The sequence below is a fragment of the Empidonax traillii genome, unplaced genomic scaffold, assembly GCF_003031625.1.
Source record: "Empidonax traillii isolate 1590-97213 ecotype Southwest subspecies unplaced genomic scaffold, ASM303162v1 scaffold126:size1624879, whole genome shotgun sequence".
Taxonomy (NCBI): Eukaryota; Metazoa; Chordata; class Aves; order Passeriformes; family Tyrannidae; genus Empidonax; species Empidonax traillii.
The window spans coordinates 719,794-734,703 of record NW_020955319.1 but is presented as its reverse complement, the minus strand read 5'-3'; the positions used below and the strand labels follow the sequence as shown (position 1 = coordinate 734,703).

The 14,910-nt window shown below is 36.4% G+C and overlaps 1 protein-coding gene across 14 annotated transcripts in view; it reads left to right on the top strand.

Annotated features, from left to right (window-relative positions):
* UBR5 (ubiquitin protein ligase E3 component n-recognin 5) overlaps nucleotides 1–14,910 on the top strand; it is an 87,307-nt gene that overhangs the window by 41,735 nt on the left and 30,662 nt on the right. For 11 of the 14 annotated variants that reach the window (XM_027883422.1, XM_027883424.1, XM_027883426.1 and 8 more), the window contains 10 exons: nucleotides 104–221; nucleotides 1,043–1,227; nucleotides 2,005–2,114; nucleotides 3,717–3,829; nucleotides 10,286–10,429; nucleotides 10,527–10,638; nucleotides 10,835–10,989; nucleotides 11,790–11,987; nucleotides 13,321–13,531; nucleotides 14,133–14,177. In XM_027883422.1, the coding sequence (XP_027739223.1) occupies nucleotides 104–221; nucleotides 1,043–1,227; nucleotides 2,005–2,114; nucleotides 3,717–3,829; nucleotides 10,286–10,429; nucleotides 10,527–10,638; nucleotides 10,835–10,989; nucleotides 11,790–11,987; nucleotides 13,321–13,531; nucleotides 14,133–14,177 (1,391 nt within the window). The remainder of the gene's footprint in view (nucleotides 1–103; nucleotides 222–1,042; nucleotides 1,228–2,004; nucleotides 2,115–3,716; nucleotides 3,830–10,285; nucleotides 10,430–10,526; nucleotides 10,639–10,834; nucleotides 10,990–11,789; nucleotides 11,988–13,320; nucleotides 13,532–14,132; nucleotides 14,178–14,910) is intronic. The other 3 variants (XM_027883417.1, XM_027883421.1, XM_027883420.1) reach the window with 1 other exon arrangement.

Below are 14,910 nucleotides of genomic sequence, written 5' to 3'. Positions count from 1 at the left end.
TCATGTTTTATCATGATTACATTAAGCAGAAGGAATAAACTGAAGTTCTGAAAAAAGCTTTTCTCTCATAGCCTTTCTTTAAATACTATGCATTTTTCCACAGGGGTGTAGTTCCTTTCAGCCAAAGGAAGAAAATGCTAGAAAAGGCCAGAGCAAAAAATAAGAAGCCGAAGTCTAGTGCTGGTATCTCCTCTATGCCAAACATAACTGTTGGAACCCAGGCAAGTGCAGCTGTCACCAGTGGCATTTTTAATCTGCTGTATGATGACCTTACAACCTGCTCTAAAAAAAACCCACAACAAAATGAATTAGGTTCTATTCTTGCTATGCAGCAAAGTGGTATCAATAATATGGAATTAAAATAGTATGTTTTAATTATATGGCTGTAAATGGATGTGTCCTGTTAAGTGTTTTTATTGTTTTACAAGTATGATTATTGCTGCACACATGGAAGAACAAGCTGTACTCATCCAAAGGACTTCTTTTTTAACTTACCTCCTGGTTCTGTATTTTGAGTGAAAGTAACTGTAGAAATACAATTCTTGATAGAACACATAGCTTTGTAAATGATTTGGCATTTAAGTGCCTGCAGTATTAATGTCTTGGTTGGATTTATTTATGCAGTGGGAGAGACCTTTAGTTTGAAGCCTTTAACAGAAAGGCTAATAGCTGATACAGAGGTGTAGAATTCTTCTTGTGATTAGTACCAGAACTAATACAAGACAAAGCAGCTCCTTCCCAGGGAGCACATTTCTTTTGATTCCAAATCCATTCTAATGGACATTGGGATGAGTCTCTGCTACTGGATTAATTGTTCCTTTTGTGGTTGAACAACTGAACATACATTAAAGAGTTGCACTGCTTTCAGCTGTGAATGGCATGACAGTCTCTTTTTCTGTACATCATGCTGACTTTCCTCTTCACTTAATTCCATAAATTTTCTGTTTTGACTACTACATATGCCACCAAGAAAATGCATGTACATGTGATTTCCCTCGGTATAATCCATTGTTCTCATATAAATGAATGCTTCTGTCTGTAGGTGTGTCTAAGAAATAACCCCCTCTATCATGCTGGAGCAGTTGCTTTTTCAATCAGTGCTGGAATTCCTAAAGTGGGTGTGTTAATGGAATCTGTTTGGAACATGAATGACAGCTGTCGATTTCAGCTTCGGTCCCCTGAGAGCTTGAAAAACATGGAGAAAGCCAGCAAAACTACTGAGGCAAAGTAAGTGCGGAGAACACACACATGCACACACAGAGAACATTTATTTGATGTTCTCATGAATTGGTGAGTGATAAAAAATTAAAAAGAAGGAAGGTCAGGTTTTTATAATTTTGAATTTTTTGCCTTCTTTATATGAGACTAGGTTTCTTGTAAGCTCTGCTAAATGTGCAGAAATGTTCACTGCAGGGAAGGTGTCTCAGCTGTGTGAAACCACTATGGACGTGTGAAATGCAGAAGGAATAAATGAAGATTTACCTACAGTATTTCATAAAGTTTTCAAGACTTTATATTTTAGTAGCTGAAACTGGAACCAACTGTTTTCCAGCTCCTCATGAGATTAGGAAACTTGTTTCAGCCCCTCCATAGTTTAAAAAAAAAAGAAATGGGTAGACAATTGCTATTTAAATGTTTCTTAAAACTCATTTAAACAATTTCAAGTAAAGCTTGAAAACGTTTAGCAGTTTTGGAGTTTCAGGTTACTGTGTAAAGCTAAAAATTCTTCCTATCTTCAAATGAAGCTCATCATGTTTATTTTCTGTAATATTTTATCTATGCCTAGTTAATGCTAAAAAGCTAATCTCTGATTAAGCAGCATTGCACTGTTCCCAACATCAAGATTTATAGCCTTGTCAGTTAGGATGATTGTTTGCAAGTGTGGAGTTGTTTCATTAAGGTATTATTAAATGAACGTGGCTGGGACACACTGACACTTTGTCCATTGTCAAGTAAACAGCTTTCACTTTTTCTTTCTTCTCAAAGTACTACCTTTTATTCTAGACCTGAAAGCAAACAGGAACCAGTGAAAACTGAGATGGGTCCTCCACCATCCCCGGCTTCCACTTGTAGTGATGCATCTTCAATAGCAAGCAGTGCATCAATGCCATATAGTAAGTGATGTGTAGCTCAGAGTAACATGAAATATTTGTGTAGATAAGAAGTTTCCATAAAAGGCAGTTCTACAATGATTCTCGTCTAATTTCAGAATCCTTCAGTCTTTCAGTCTGCAATACAGAGGAAGGCTTTTGTAATAGACTTTGGATAATCAGTGAATTGTCAGTGTTAAATTTGAATATATTAGTATAAGCAGTGACTACTTGGTGTAAGGTGTATCTGTGCAAGCATAATGGTTCTCAGAATCAAAAGTATCTTTCAGGAGGTGAGAGGAAGTCTTAAGATAAAGCTGTTCATGTTTAATTGCAATGTGATAACGAGTTTCTTTACAGACCAGAATTTGAACTTGTTTTGGAAAACTCCTTTTAATATAAAGTTGTTGTTGCACAACTTGCCTTGCAGTTGAATTTCAATGCATAAAGCAGTAGTTTGTCATCTGTTACAAAAAACGTCTAAAATTGGACATTCTTTACTAGCATACAAAACCAGAGAAGTTTTATGGTACAAGTTGTGTTTAAAAATCTGAAAGGCTATATCAGGATTCATGTAAGTGGAATCCTTAAGCATTTTTTCTCTTTCCACTTAAACACATAAATTTATAAAGTGTTAATTACAGTGCCATCATTTGAAGAAATCTTCTCTCTACCTCTTTTTCTTCTAGTTGTTCTCATACTGCAGTTTTAAGACATGTTCACTTCAAGACTTAAATGGCCTCGTGCAGTGACTGAGAATCTCGTATGCTCAGATCTTCAGTACTAATTAATTTTACTATTAGTCTTTTGCTAATGATCTCTTTTACAGTTCATTCGACTGTAATTTTTCACTGACTACAACTTTGCTTGGGATTTTGAACTAGTGTTTGAAGTTAACTGTGCAATTAGCTTGGAAGTTCTCTGCTTATTTCAAATATGTTTATAGTATTAATTACACTATACTCAGTGAAGAAGATGAAAGGTTCTTGTCAGTGTTAATTTAGCCATGTTATGTATTTAAATTTGATTCTGAGTGTACTACAGTTGGAGTTCAGACGATGTCTTTGCAGTGAATCTAACTGTATTGCAATTGCTATTAGCCCAAATGGCTATTTTCCGCCTCATTTGCTATTCTTCTAGAAGTTTACCAAATAATCCATATGTGGTAGACAAGCAGACTTTTTGTAAAGTTGATATAAAGCACTGCAGCAGGGCTGAATGAAGGGTCTTACAGTGTCAGATGTCTTACTAAGAGTATCTGAGCCCTTCCAAAACAGGGCTTGTTTCTTTTATTCTAATTCTAGTGTATTCTTATTGTTCTATTACTTAAAATTTAAAATTTAAAAAAATTATTTTACTGTAATTACTTTGCTTAAATGTCCTTAACAATTGCTTTGTTTATGAAATAGGCTTTATTAGTTCTAAATGTATAGAAAAACATGGAAATGACACGATACATGTAGGTATCGCTTAGCTCTTGAAGTTACATTCCTGTTAACCTCTTGTTGATTCCTAGGTTTGGTAATATTTTTGAGGGAAAGCTTTGGTGTTTACTGAACTTTGCATTTTTATACTTTGATTCAATATTTCAAGTCTTTGTTTTTGGTAATAACTTTTTTGTCTCAGAGCGACGACGATCTACTCCTGCCCCAAAAGAAGAGGAGAAAGTGAATGAAGAACAGTGGTCCCTGAGGGAAGTTGTGTTTGTGGAAGATGTTAAGAACGTTCCTGTTGGCAAGGTTTGTCTAAAATGCACTGTCCCACTGTATCTGGGAGGAGAAAGAATTTTTTTCTTTTCAATAAGCTGAATCTTACCTTTGGGGATGCTTAGGAGTATTTCTGATGAGTGTGACTTTTGTTGTGTTTTAATTTGTCCATAAAACAATGATAATAGTAGAGTGAATGTGTTGTGAACAGAACATGCTGAATCTTAAAAAATAACATTTTGGTACTTTAGGTTGAACCACAATATTAAGAAAAGCAGATATGATATTATTTTTGGTGTATTGAACAACAGCTCCTGTATGTCCCATGAGACCGCAAAGAGGTTCACCTGTTGTGACTGACTTTTATATACACATGGTGGAATGTTTGGGTGAATCTCATATTCTGATGAGCAGAGAACAAATATTTTGATTATAAATGACATGCTTCATTAATCTGACTATAAAGTTATTTGATTTATTAATCCAGAAAATCTGTTTGTTTAGTCCTTGTAATTTTTTTTATTTTCTCTCTAGTAAACCTTTGCTGTGACTCAGAGTCCTATGAAGGAAAATACTTAATTTCTCCTTTTGCATTGTTGTGTAATGTTAGGCAGGATCAGGGCCTCTAGACAGTTCTCTGGTGTGCTTTTCAAAAATAAGAGCAACAAGAAAGCCAATAAAGGTTTTCCAGAAGAGGAAATGATTGGGTTGCTTTCTATTTGATTAACAGAAAATTTTAAAAAAAAAAGTTACCAGAAGAGAAGTAACTGTCCAACCGAAGGCAGTTGGGTTTAGTAAGAGTTATTTTTACTTGCATTCCTAAGGGGTTTACTTGTGCGGCAGTGCAAGATTTGCCTTGAGCAAATCTTGTCTCATCTTGGAAAGGAGGAGGCCCACAATGAATTGTCATTATCATGTTTAGGTCATTTCTGTAGAAAGGAGCATGGAGCAACTTAATCCATTGAAACTTAAAAAAAAAAATTGAAGTTTTGAGATCTAGTTGAAGTCACTGAAAGCCTTGTGTGCCTCTGTTATCAGTTTTGGGAAGTTCCTCTTGTCCTTATCTATCCTTCCTGTTTTAGACCCCAAGATTTTCAGGGCAGAGACTGTTCTGCTATTTCTGTATAGAGTTGCCAAATTATCTGTGCATTGCATCAAGAACTACTGGGATAAATATAGATGACCTTGAATTTTTATGTTAATATTTTTCATTAAATTGCTAAGATGAGTAAGTGGTCTGTCTTCTGTGACTACTGCTGAGTCTATTATCTCTCACTCATTTATGGCAAAGATGCTTTTTTTAGTTCATAAAGCATGCTGTCCTTTTCCAGCGATGCATAGTGTCATTCATGTTTTTCCTTTTACAGTTTTGTAACACTTCAGAATTTAGATTGAAAGCAGCAGATAAAATCATAACAAATTCTGCCTAGTGGTGTCCAGGTTAAAGACAGAAATTCAGTTTATGACAAGGGTATAAACAACTTTTTGCCTTGTTTGTTATATATTCCGTTTGTAATTTGGATCAGTGGTGTGATGGTATAAAAGAAAAAAACTGAAGACACTTCAGTCTTCAGAAGAGTTACACTTGGCAGTTTTCTGCTGCAGGCTCCAGAGTAGCTGATGTCGTTCATTGTGGAACAGTAGTGTTCGTAATTTAGCTTGTTGTGAGCTGAACTAAACACAAAGAGGATTCAAATTCTGAACAATCTGTGCATAAGTAAACAGAGGTTCAGACTAAAAACATAATCATGTGAGTTTGGAGTCTTAGGACTTTATGAGGTAAGAAGTTCTGTCCTTTGAGTTCACTCAGATTCATGTTAATCTGGTCTTTTGTTTACTGAGTGACAGTCTGAAAAGTTACATCTTTGATGTATTGGTATGGATGGCCTCAGTGGCCTGAGCATCCTGCATGAGAGTGTACTATTCCAGTATAACCTTGGAATTTGTTGCCTTTGGTGTTTCAGAGAATTGGAAAGGCTTTGAATCACTTTTTTGGGATTTAAGAACTTGATGTTACAAAGTATGGTGTCAGTGGAGCAACACTGAGCTTCTCTCAGTGCTGCCATCCAGTAAAATATGTGGTTGTGGAGTATGTGAATATTGGGGCATCTTTGAGAAATACTGATAATTTGGCACGAGTTTATTGAACACAACTTGCAGTACTAATTGATTTCTGAGGCCAAAAATCTTACTTTATAGAATAATTCAGATTTGAAGTTGTAAGAGGAATAAAACAATTATTTTTGTCCTTCTACCTGCAAGAGCATCTGAAATTTTTAACAGTTATATTCTTTAGATAAAAGTGAATCAGGTGTGATAGCTGTGAGCTTCTGTAAAAAATGTTTACCATCTTTTAAAATTTTCTGTATAATTCTTTGTTATACATAAAAAAAGAAATTTCACTTAGTCTTCAGGAGGTGGAATTTAGAGATAGGAAAAGTGCTCAGATTTACTGATGCTCAGCCTATGTTCCTGAAATAGTTTTGTTTTTACAAAATTTCTGTCCCTGTGCTGTTCGATATACACAGCAACTTCATGATGTCTCTAAAAACTGATTGAAATCCTTCCAAGCCCCCTGCTGTGCTTTGTTTGTACAACTGTGGGCAGGTAGATGGTGTCAACTTCTCATGTGCCTGTTTCTCTCTCCCCTGAGTGCTTGTGATTGTTTTGATACCAGTAGATCTTACAACCAGCATTTTACACACACTTTGTAAGTGTCTATTACATATGATGCCAAAGCAGCAAATGACCAGAGAGTACAGAAGTTCTTACATTGGGGTAATCTTGAAAGAAATTAAGAAAGCATGTCTGCTAGATATATCTTGTGTTTAGTCCTCTTGCTCCTTGAAATTTATTACCTTCCAATCTTGTTTCACTTTAAATCCTTCATGGCTTGGAACAAAACTAAGCCTTTATTCCTCGAAGTCTGTCATTACATGGAGGAGGTAATCATTACAAGATTGTCCACTTAATGGAAGACTGATGGAATGAAAAAGCCTGGCACTTGTCTGTGTTAATGAGAGGTCTTTTAGTGTCATTTAGAAAAGATACGGGCTGAAATAAGCCTTTTTTACAGCTCACTGGTATCAGAGGAATAGAAGTTTTTTTTTGTCGATCCCATGCACTTTGGGATAGTCTACTTAACCACATTAGCTTCTGGATCTCTTTTCTGAAATGGTGTCTGGAACCACCTTTAGAACAGAGGGATAGGGAACCTGAGTTGGAGCTGCTTTTTTCTTTGGCAGCTGTGGTTCATTTTGGTCTGGGGCTTTCCACTGGCAGTGACCAAGGCCTCCCCAAACTGCTTCTGGTCATCAAAGTTATCCTCAAGCAGGTGCGACTCCTGTGTATTACCAGTTTTGCAGTTCCTATGCCCAGAAAGGTCCTAGGTGAAACATTTTGTGAAACATTAATTTGGATTGAGTAGTTTGTTCTTTAACCTATACCTTGTATTGCATGATTTCAGTCAGTCATTTGAACTTTTTTTTTAATTTTTAATTTCTGTCTGAGATTGAAGCCTTCCAATGATAATGATAAATTGAAAGAGGTCAGACTGGTTATTATCCCAAGAGAGTTACCCAGTCCCTTTCAGGAGTCTGGTTTTAATCCTTCAAAGTTGAATATTTTACAAATTGTGTCAGTATTTCTTTCAAAGTGCTCATTGTACTTTGTGAGTAGAGAATCCTTTTCTGTGATGTTAAAATTTCTTCCATTCGAACAAGGAGATTGGATAAGAAATAAAAAGCATATTTTCCCTGGTCTTCTGCTGCTGTGTCTTGAGAGGGATTGTGGTGGTTCTGGAGAGGGAAAGATTCTACGATTACCTGTGGCATTGTGGTGTCAAGGAGAGTGGCAGTGGATTGATTGTAAGGGTAAAGGAGATAACAATGTTCATTTTGCAGTTTGTCAAATCATTTTAATTCTTCCAGTAAAAAGAAAGATTGGATCTCATTATCCTGTAGTTGAAAATGCACTAAAAAGGTATTCTGCTTTCAGAAAAAAATCTTAAAACTTCCATGTTGTTGCTTGTTTTTTTTTCATTCATTTGATTATGTTCTTTTAATAAGGCCTAATAAGGCAAACATTGTATATGTAGTTCTGTAAAATGCTTGTTTTTAATTGATGAAACTTCTGCTTTAGCAATATCAACAGTGTAAGTACATTAGTTCTGGAAACTAAAGCATCTAAATCCTTTAAGCATTTGCATTTTATTTTTTTAATGAGTTTTTCAATTATCTCAGACTTATATAATTTCAATTAAAGAGGAATTTTTGTTGCATATTTATCTTGTTTGCTGCCAGCTCATTATGCCACATCTCTGCTTTGGAGCTTTCAGTGTAGAATTGCTGTCAGTGCTTCACTCAGTCTCCTTGCTCACTACATCAATGGATAGTTTTATTTTCTTTCTGTGTAACAGCCAACAGTGGTAGGCTAGTAGAAGTAGTAACTTCAACTAAAGAACTGATTTTAGTTATCCTTTGAAGAATCTTCAAACTCTGTGAATATCTTCTCAGCCAAATCAGTTTTTAAAGATACATGATTTTCTTCTTGAATGGAAAAGAAAAAATTGCCATGTGGACTCTGAAAGAGTCACCATAGAGTTACAGCACTTTAAAAGCTGCCAGCATTTCACTGAATACATTGAAAGTGATGTGAGAAGTGATGCAGTTGATAACACTAAGAGCAGCCAGAAAGCATGTTGGAAAAAACTTCAAGTCATGGAGATGGGATATTTTAAATATTTGGGAATTGTACCTTTTCTTACGGTGTTTTTCTTTCAGAAAGCAACCCAAATTTACGAAGTGTTTGTAGCAACATTTACTCATTAAAAAAAAAAAAAAAAAAGATTCTACATGTTGGCTAGAAGCTGTGGCTGAACCATTGGCATGCAATTTCAGGCTTGTAAATTAGTCTGATTTTCTTAAAGACATCTATATTTTCATTGAATAAATTTTCTGACTAAATCACAGCTTTTGTCTAGAGTGTTCCAATCTCAATAGAAATCTGTCTTTTTATAGTCCAAATGACAGTTAATGTACATGAATGTGTTGACTGGTCTGAATTTTGAAATTTTTGGGTAATATTCTTATAGCCATTAGTGATGCTCTACTACTAGAACAAGTAATTCTTCTAGAGAGAAATTTCAGCATGTGAGGAGCAAGACATGTGACTATCCACAGTAATTTCTGTAACGAAAAATCTCCTAATGCTTTGATGTTTGTCAGTATATCATTTTCTCTAGTGCACTTGAGAGGGTGCATTTAAGTAAAGAAACTGGGAGAAGACATGGAAATGCCTGAATTTTTATTACAGTATCTTGAAAATCTGGGAGATGTTTTCTATTGTTGGGGCCTTTTTAGATAGTTGATTACATCTAGATCTTTAATATTGCTTGGTAAGCACTTTCACTGTAGACACTATTGAAATTAGGGCATAATCAAGGTTGATGCTTGTTTATATCTAGTTTTGATCAAGACAGAGAGCACACAGAGTTCTTATTTCTACCCAGAATTAAAACTGTCAATCCTTCCTCCATTCCCTTCTTTCTTAGCTTTGTTTTCTTTTTTTAGAAAATTGTGATCTCAACTGGAAAACTCGAAGGGCCTTGTTGTTTGGTGATAGCATAAGAAGTTTCTATATCAAGGAAGCCTGTTTTGACAGTTCTGATTAGATACACATGGTAGCAACTCTTTAGAGAGGTTTACAGTCTTAGAAATGACTGTGTGAATGCGGAGTTGAGTAACTTCCATTTCCTTGGGGGCCAGAGAAAGACACAGATCCGTGAAGAATGTCTGGTTAGACTTGTCTGTATCCTTCAGTCCTAAGGACTGAGCAGAGAACTTTATCGAGTGCTCAGAACAGGTAACAGACCATAAACCAACAGTTCGTTTTTCCACTATCCACATTCCTCTTGAGGAAGGAGCGCTAAGACTCTGTGACAGAGGCTTTAAAAAGTCTCAGAGGGGACCAACAAAAATCCAACAAAACCCACGGTATTTCCTTTGCCTTGTAGTATAAGAGCTGAGATGCTCAGTGTAGATATTTTTTTTTTTTTTGGATAAACTAATGTGTGGACTTCGTTGCCACAAGAATTGTGTTTATTTCCAAAAATGAGTGGATCAATGAGTAAGAGAAGAGTCTATGCAGGCTATTAAATTTGAAGTTGTCTGACTGTTTTCAGGAGGTGGAAGCTGGGAGTATCAGTAGGAGCTTTTCTTGTCAGTTGATGTTGGTTCCTGTTGGACACAGGATGATGAAATGGTGGGACCTTTGACCTGATTCAGGGTGCTTACGAAATCAGTAAGAAATCCAAGTTTTTAAGATTTCAGTAATTTTAGCAAAACGACAGGGCTACTGACCAAGAGCTGTAGAATTTAACACTGGTTATCGTAAATGTTTTTCTTTTCCTGATAAAGATCTGGTTTATTTTGAAGCAAATCAGATTCTGTTCAAAGCTTTTGATAGAACTGTAATGTCTTCTGCCTGCAGGTGCTAAAAGTGGATGGTGCATATGTTGCTGTGAAATTTCCAGGCACCTCCAGTAATGCGAACTGTCAGAGCAGTTCTAATTCAGATCCTGATCCTTCTTCTCTTCTCCAGGACTGTAGGCTGCTCAGAATAGATGAACTACAGGTATGTGTGTGTGAAACACGGAGGAATCAATCAGTATTTTGAAATGTCAGCACTCTGTGTGCTTAATTGTAGTGTAAAATTTTACATATGTTTTCAGGTTGTAAAAACTGGTGGAACTCCAAAAGTTCCTGACTGTTTCCAAAGGACACCTAAAAAGCTGTGTATCCCTGAAAAAACAGAGATCCTAGCAGTAAATGTAGATTCAAAAGGTAAGTAGGACTTACCCTGTAAGTCCAGCTCTGTTTATTATTTATTACCTCTTTTCCTAGTGGAAAACACCCACTGTCAAAAGAACATACACAGTTGTTTCCATTGATATTAGTAATTCCTTGAAAGTGCTTTAGATAGAAGTTCTTTTACTGGATGCCATCAGTAAAACACTTTTTTCTTCGTGTATTTTTGAAGGAGTGCATGCTGTGCTGAAAACTGGGAACTGGGTTCGATACTGCATATTTGACCTCGCCACAGGAAAGGCTGAACAGGAAAATAATTTCCCTACCAGCAGCATTGCATTCTTGGGTCAGAATGAAAGAAGTGTTGCTATTTTTACAGCTGGACAGGTTTGTGGTTTTCTGTCTCAGTCATTTAACCTCACTGCAGTTCACTTCCATCATCTTTGAATGAGATGGTAGAACCTTCTGTAAGGCTTTTCCAAAGTCTGGCAGAGAAACAGTTTTTCAAACAGGTTATGAAAGACTTGATGCTGCCATTAGTATTCTGAAGGCACAAGGGGAATAGCAATCAGTTCACCTAAGCACATCTTACTCAAATTCTACCTTGAATGTAAAAAAAGGGTGAAAAAACTTGACAGAATGGTTCCTGGGTTAGTGTAAACTTGTTATCTAGCTATGATTTGGAAATAGATCAGATAAAGATCCACTCTTGATAATAAATGGAAGTGTTAAGAGAAAAAAACCCATGTTTTTGACACTAAAAATATATATCAAGGTTGTATGCAACTGTTCCACAAACACAATATAGTTTGTTTAGGATAATTAAAGGAAATGTTTTTGTCAAAAAAATTGAACTTGAATTTCAATATATTAAAATTTATTTGGAGCATTTAAGTAAACTGAAAGTATAGGTACTATATGTTTCACATATACATGCATTTCATAATGTATGTATATGATAAGGAAGATATTTTAATAGTATTTACTATGTTAAGCACATTTTGGGCATTTGCAAAGGGGAATCTTGTATCTTATACTGCACCACTTGTAATGATAGGAGACAATGACATAAATGAGAATCTTAAGTAAACTCTCGTTGTTGTTGGCAGTCAAGAAGAACTGGACCTTTTGGGATGGGTAATATTTATAAACTATGGAGACTTAAAACCTTTTTTTCCCAAATGTAGGAATCGCCTATTATTCTTCGAGATGGAAATGGCACAATCTATCCAATGGCAAAAGATTGTATGGGTGGGATACGAGACCCTGACTGGCTTGATCTTCCACCTATTAGTAGTCTTGGAATGGGTGTTCATTCTTTAACAAACCTTCCTGCTAACTCGACCATCAAAAAGAAAGCTGCTATTATCATTATGGCTGTTGAGGTAAATATTTTCTTTACTACCCAATCCCATGCTTTTTTCCCTTTGGCGTTATGAAGTTATGCTTAAAGCAGCCTTCTGTTCAGATATTGATTTGTATTTTCACATTTGCCAAGTAAAGCGAAAGATGTATTTTGGGGTGCGTGATTTCTGTATCAGGCTTTTAATTAGTAAGATTTTTAGGCATTGGTTTTAAAATTATTACCATTTTAAAATGTCTACTAACACTGTACAATCTTATTTGTCTCATGGGTGCCCAGTTTTTCTGAGGGATCCAGCAACATGTTTTTTTGAGAATGCAATAGATTTTTTAATTTTGGGGTTTTTTAAAAATCATATAATTGGACCATACACTAGAAAACTATGAGAGTCAAGTGAAGGTTTTTTTCACTTGAATTGCCTGTAGAGTATCTATCTTATGTCATGCTTGTAAAAACTCCTCAGTGATTTGGGGCAGCGTGGTTAGATCTGCTGTGTGCTCTGCTGCCACCCCGAGGTACTGTGTGTCCCTGTTAGACTGAGATGGATTGCCCAGTGTAGTAGTACTCCATGGTGCAGTGGCTAAACCACAGCGTTGTCAACACTGAGATCTGGGTTCGATTCCCGGTTAGGACACTCCCCGGGCAGGTGGAGCTCGCTAGCCCTGTAAGGCAATCCATCTACGTCCTGAGGACCTCGCTGCCACTGTCCAAGCGTGCTTGGCCCCGGCAGATGAACCTCAGGATTAAAGGGTGAGCTCAGTTCCGCACACACTGTGTCTCACCTAAAAAATCCAATGCGCAGGCTGGAAGGTGGAAAGACCTTCCCCGGTTCTTCGTTCGCGAAGAGACTGGCCATATATATAGTACTCCATCATTGTGGAAAAGCTTGTTATAGATGGGATGAACCTCCCAGACCTTCAACAGCTTCTGATCGCTCACTTCTCGGTGCATATATCACTTCTTTAAAAAGAAATACGTAAGAGCTAGTTCATGTAGCCCCCTTAGGTTTTTTCAGTTGTGCCACTTTCCCCATGTTACATGTAGCCATGAAATAGAACTAAGCTACCTTAGGAAACCAGCTGTGAAGCCAAAGGAATGCTTTTGTGAGCCTCACAGCTTCTGCTGCTTAAGCCACTCTGTTCCTTTTGCTTATCTGTACCTGAATGCATGCAGTTGTTTTTAAGAGTGCTCGTGCATATTTCCAAGAGTTCCTGCGCTGACTTCCAGCCATTATCCTAGATAGAGACCTTTCTATTAACTTCAAAAATGGAAAATTAGAAGTATGTAGGAAGGTTGGTTATATGTCTGCCGTTTGTACTTTCAATTTCTAAAATATTTTGTTCTTTTGAGTACAGAAACAAACATTAATGCAGCACATTCTTCGATGTGACTATGAAGCTTGCAGACAATACCTGATGAATCTTGAACAAGCAGTTGTCTTAGATCAGAATCCACAAGTGCTGCAGACATTCCTTGGCCACAGATGTGATGGAAACCGTAATATTCTGCATGCTTGTGTATCTGTATGCTTTCCAACCAGCAACAAAGAAACAAAAGAGGAAGAGGGTGAGCGCAACAATATAATGAAAATACTTTGAAGATAAACTTTGTATGCATTTTCAAGAAATCTGAAATAAAGGTTGCTCTCTTCATATTTTGGTATATTATAATTTAGCACCTGAAAAGTGTCCTAGCCTTTCAAAGCTGCTGAGACATTTTTATTACTCTCATAAGGTTTTATAAGAATTCAAAAGCTGATTGATTATAAAAGACGAACTTTTGACATTCACTTGTTAATTTTAGATGAAGTATTTTTCTACCTTTATATCACTAGTATCCCCACTATCTCACTAATAAACTTTTACAAGAAACAGCATTTAATATTTTTCAAGTGTTATAATATATGTCAATGCCTCCAATAAGAAATGCTACTTGCCATTGACATGTAGCAAGAAATGGGAAAGAATGACCTATTAATGCCAGTTACTGACACCATTTAAAAAATCTATTAAATACTGAGATGTAAAAAGCATGTTAACAGAACAAGGTTGCTAAGTCAAGCACTCAAAAATTAGGAAATGCCAGAATTAAGTTTACCCATGTGCTATACATGGGTAGTCATTGTGAAATGGTCTTTAATTACACCGTCATACTATTTTTTCCACAGGACTACCTCATTCAGTGCACAAGATGGACGGTGCTCACCGAATGGGTAGCTATTCAATATTTCTTTTTATCCTCATCATTCAGTGTGTGGCCCCATTCCTTACTATTGCACACCATACAAACCCTGCACTGAATAATGAATGAACTTCCTTGTGGGATTTTTGTATGGTGCTGTCATTGAATTTTAGTCATTTAAAGACCTTAATTGTTCCTCATATCCCTATTTATAGAATGGGGGTAATGCTGCAGCTTTCTCATCTCTTGCTTGAAGTTTTTGGTATTCAAAGTATTAACTAATTTTGAGGGTTCTGTTTGAGAAGTGTAGGGCCTGATTTCATTTTTTTTAATAGGTGTAATTTCAAAACACTTCATTCTAGAGCTGTAAATAGTAGTTTTAGTTGATCTGTGAATGTTAATTATTTTTGTGAGTCAGGCACCTTTTAGGTGTCCAGAAATTAGTAAAATGTATCACAATCATCTGTAAAAACTTGTTTCACAAAGTTCTGTGTGCTGTTAGATGTGGCAGAAATAGGTTCCAGTTCTCCAGAGTGATGTTCAGTGGCATTAAACACAAGACAATGTTTCTCCCTCTCTTTGTGAAGCTGTTGCTGCCTCACTCACCCCTTCCAAATGTTGCAGCAATTAAGGCATAAACAGCTTGCTCATTGTACAACCCTTCATCTTAAGTGTGTCGTCCATCCTGTGCACTGATTGAGGCAGGGGTCTTGTTGCTGGGGGCAGGGTGGGTGGAGTGACAAAAAAATTCAAAACAAAAAACC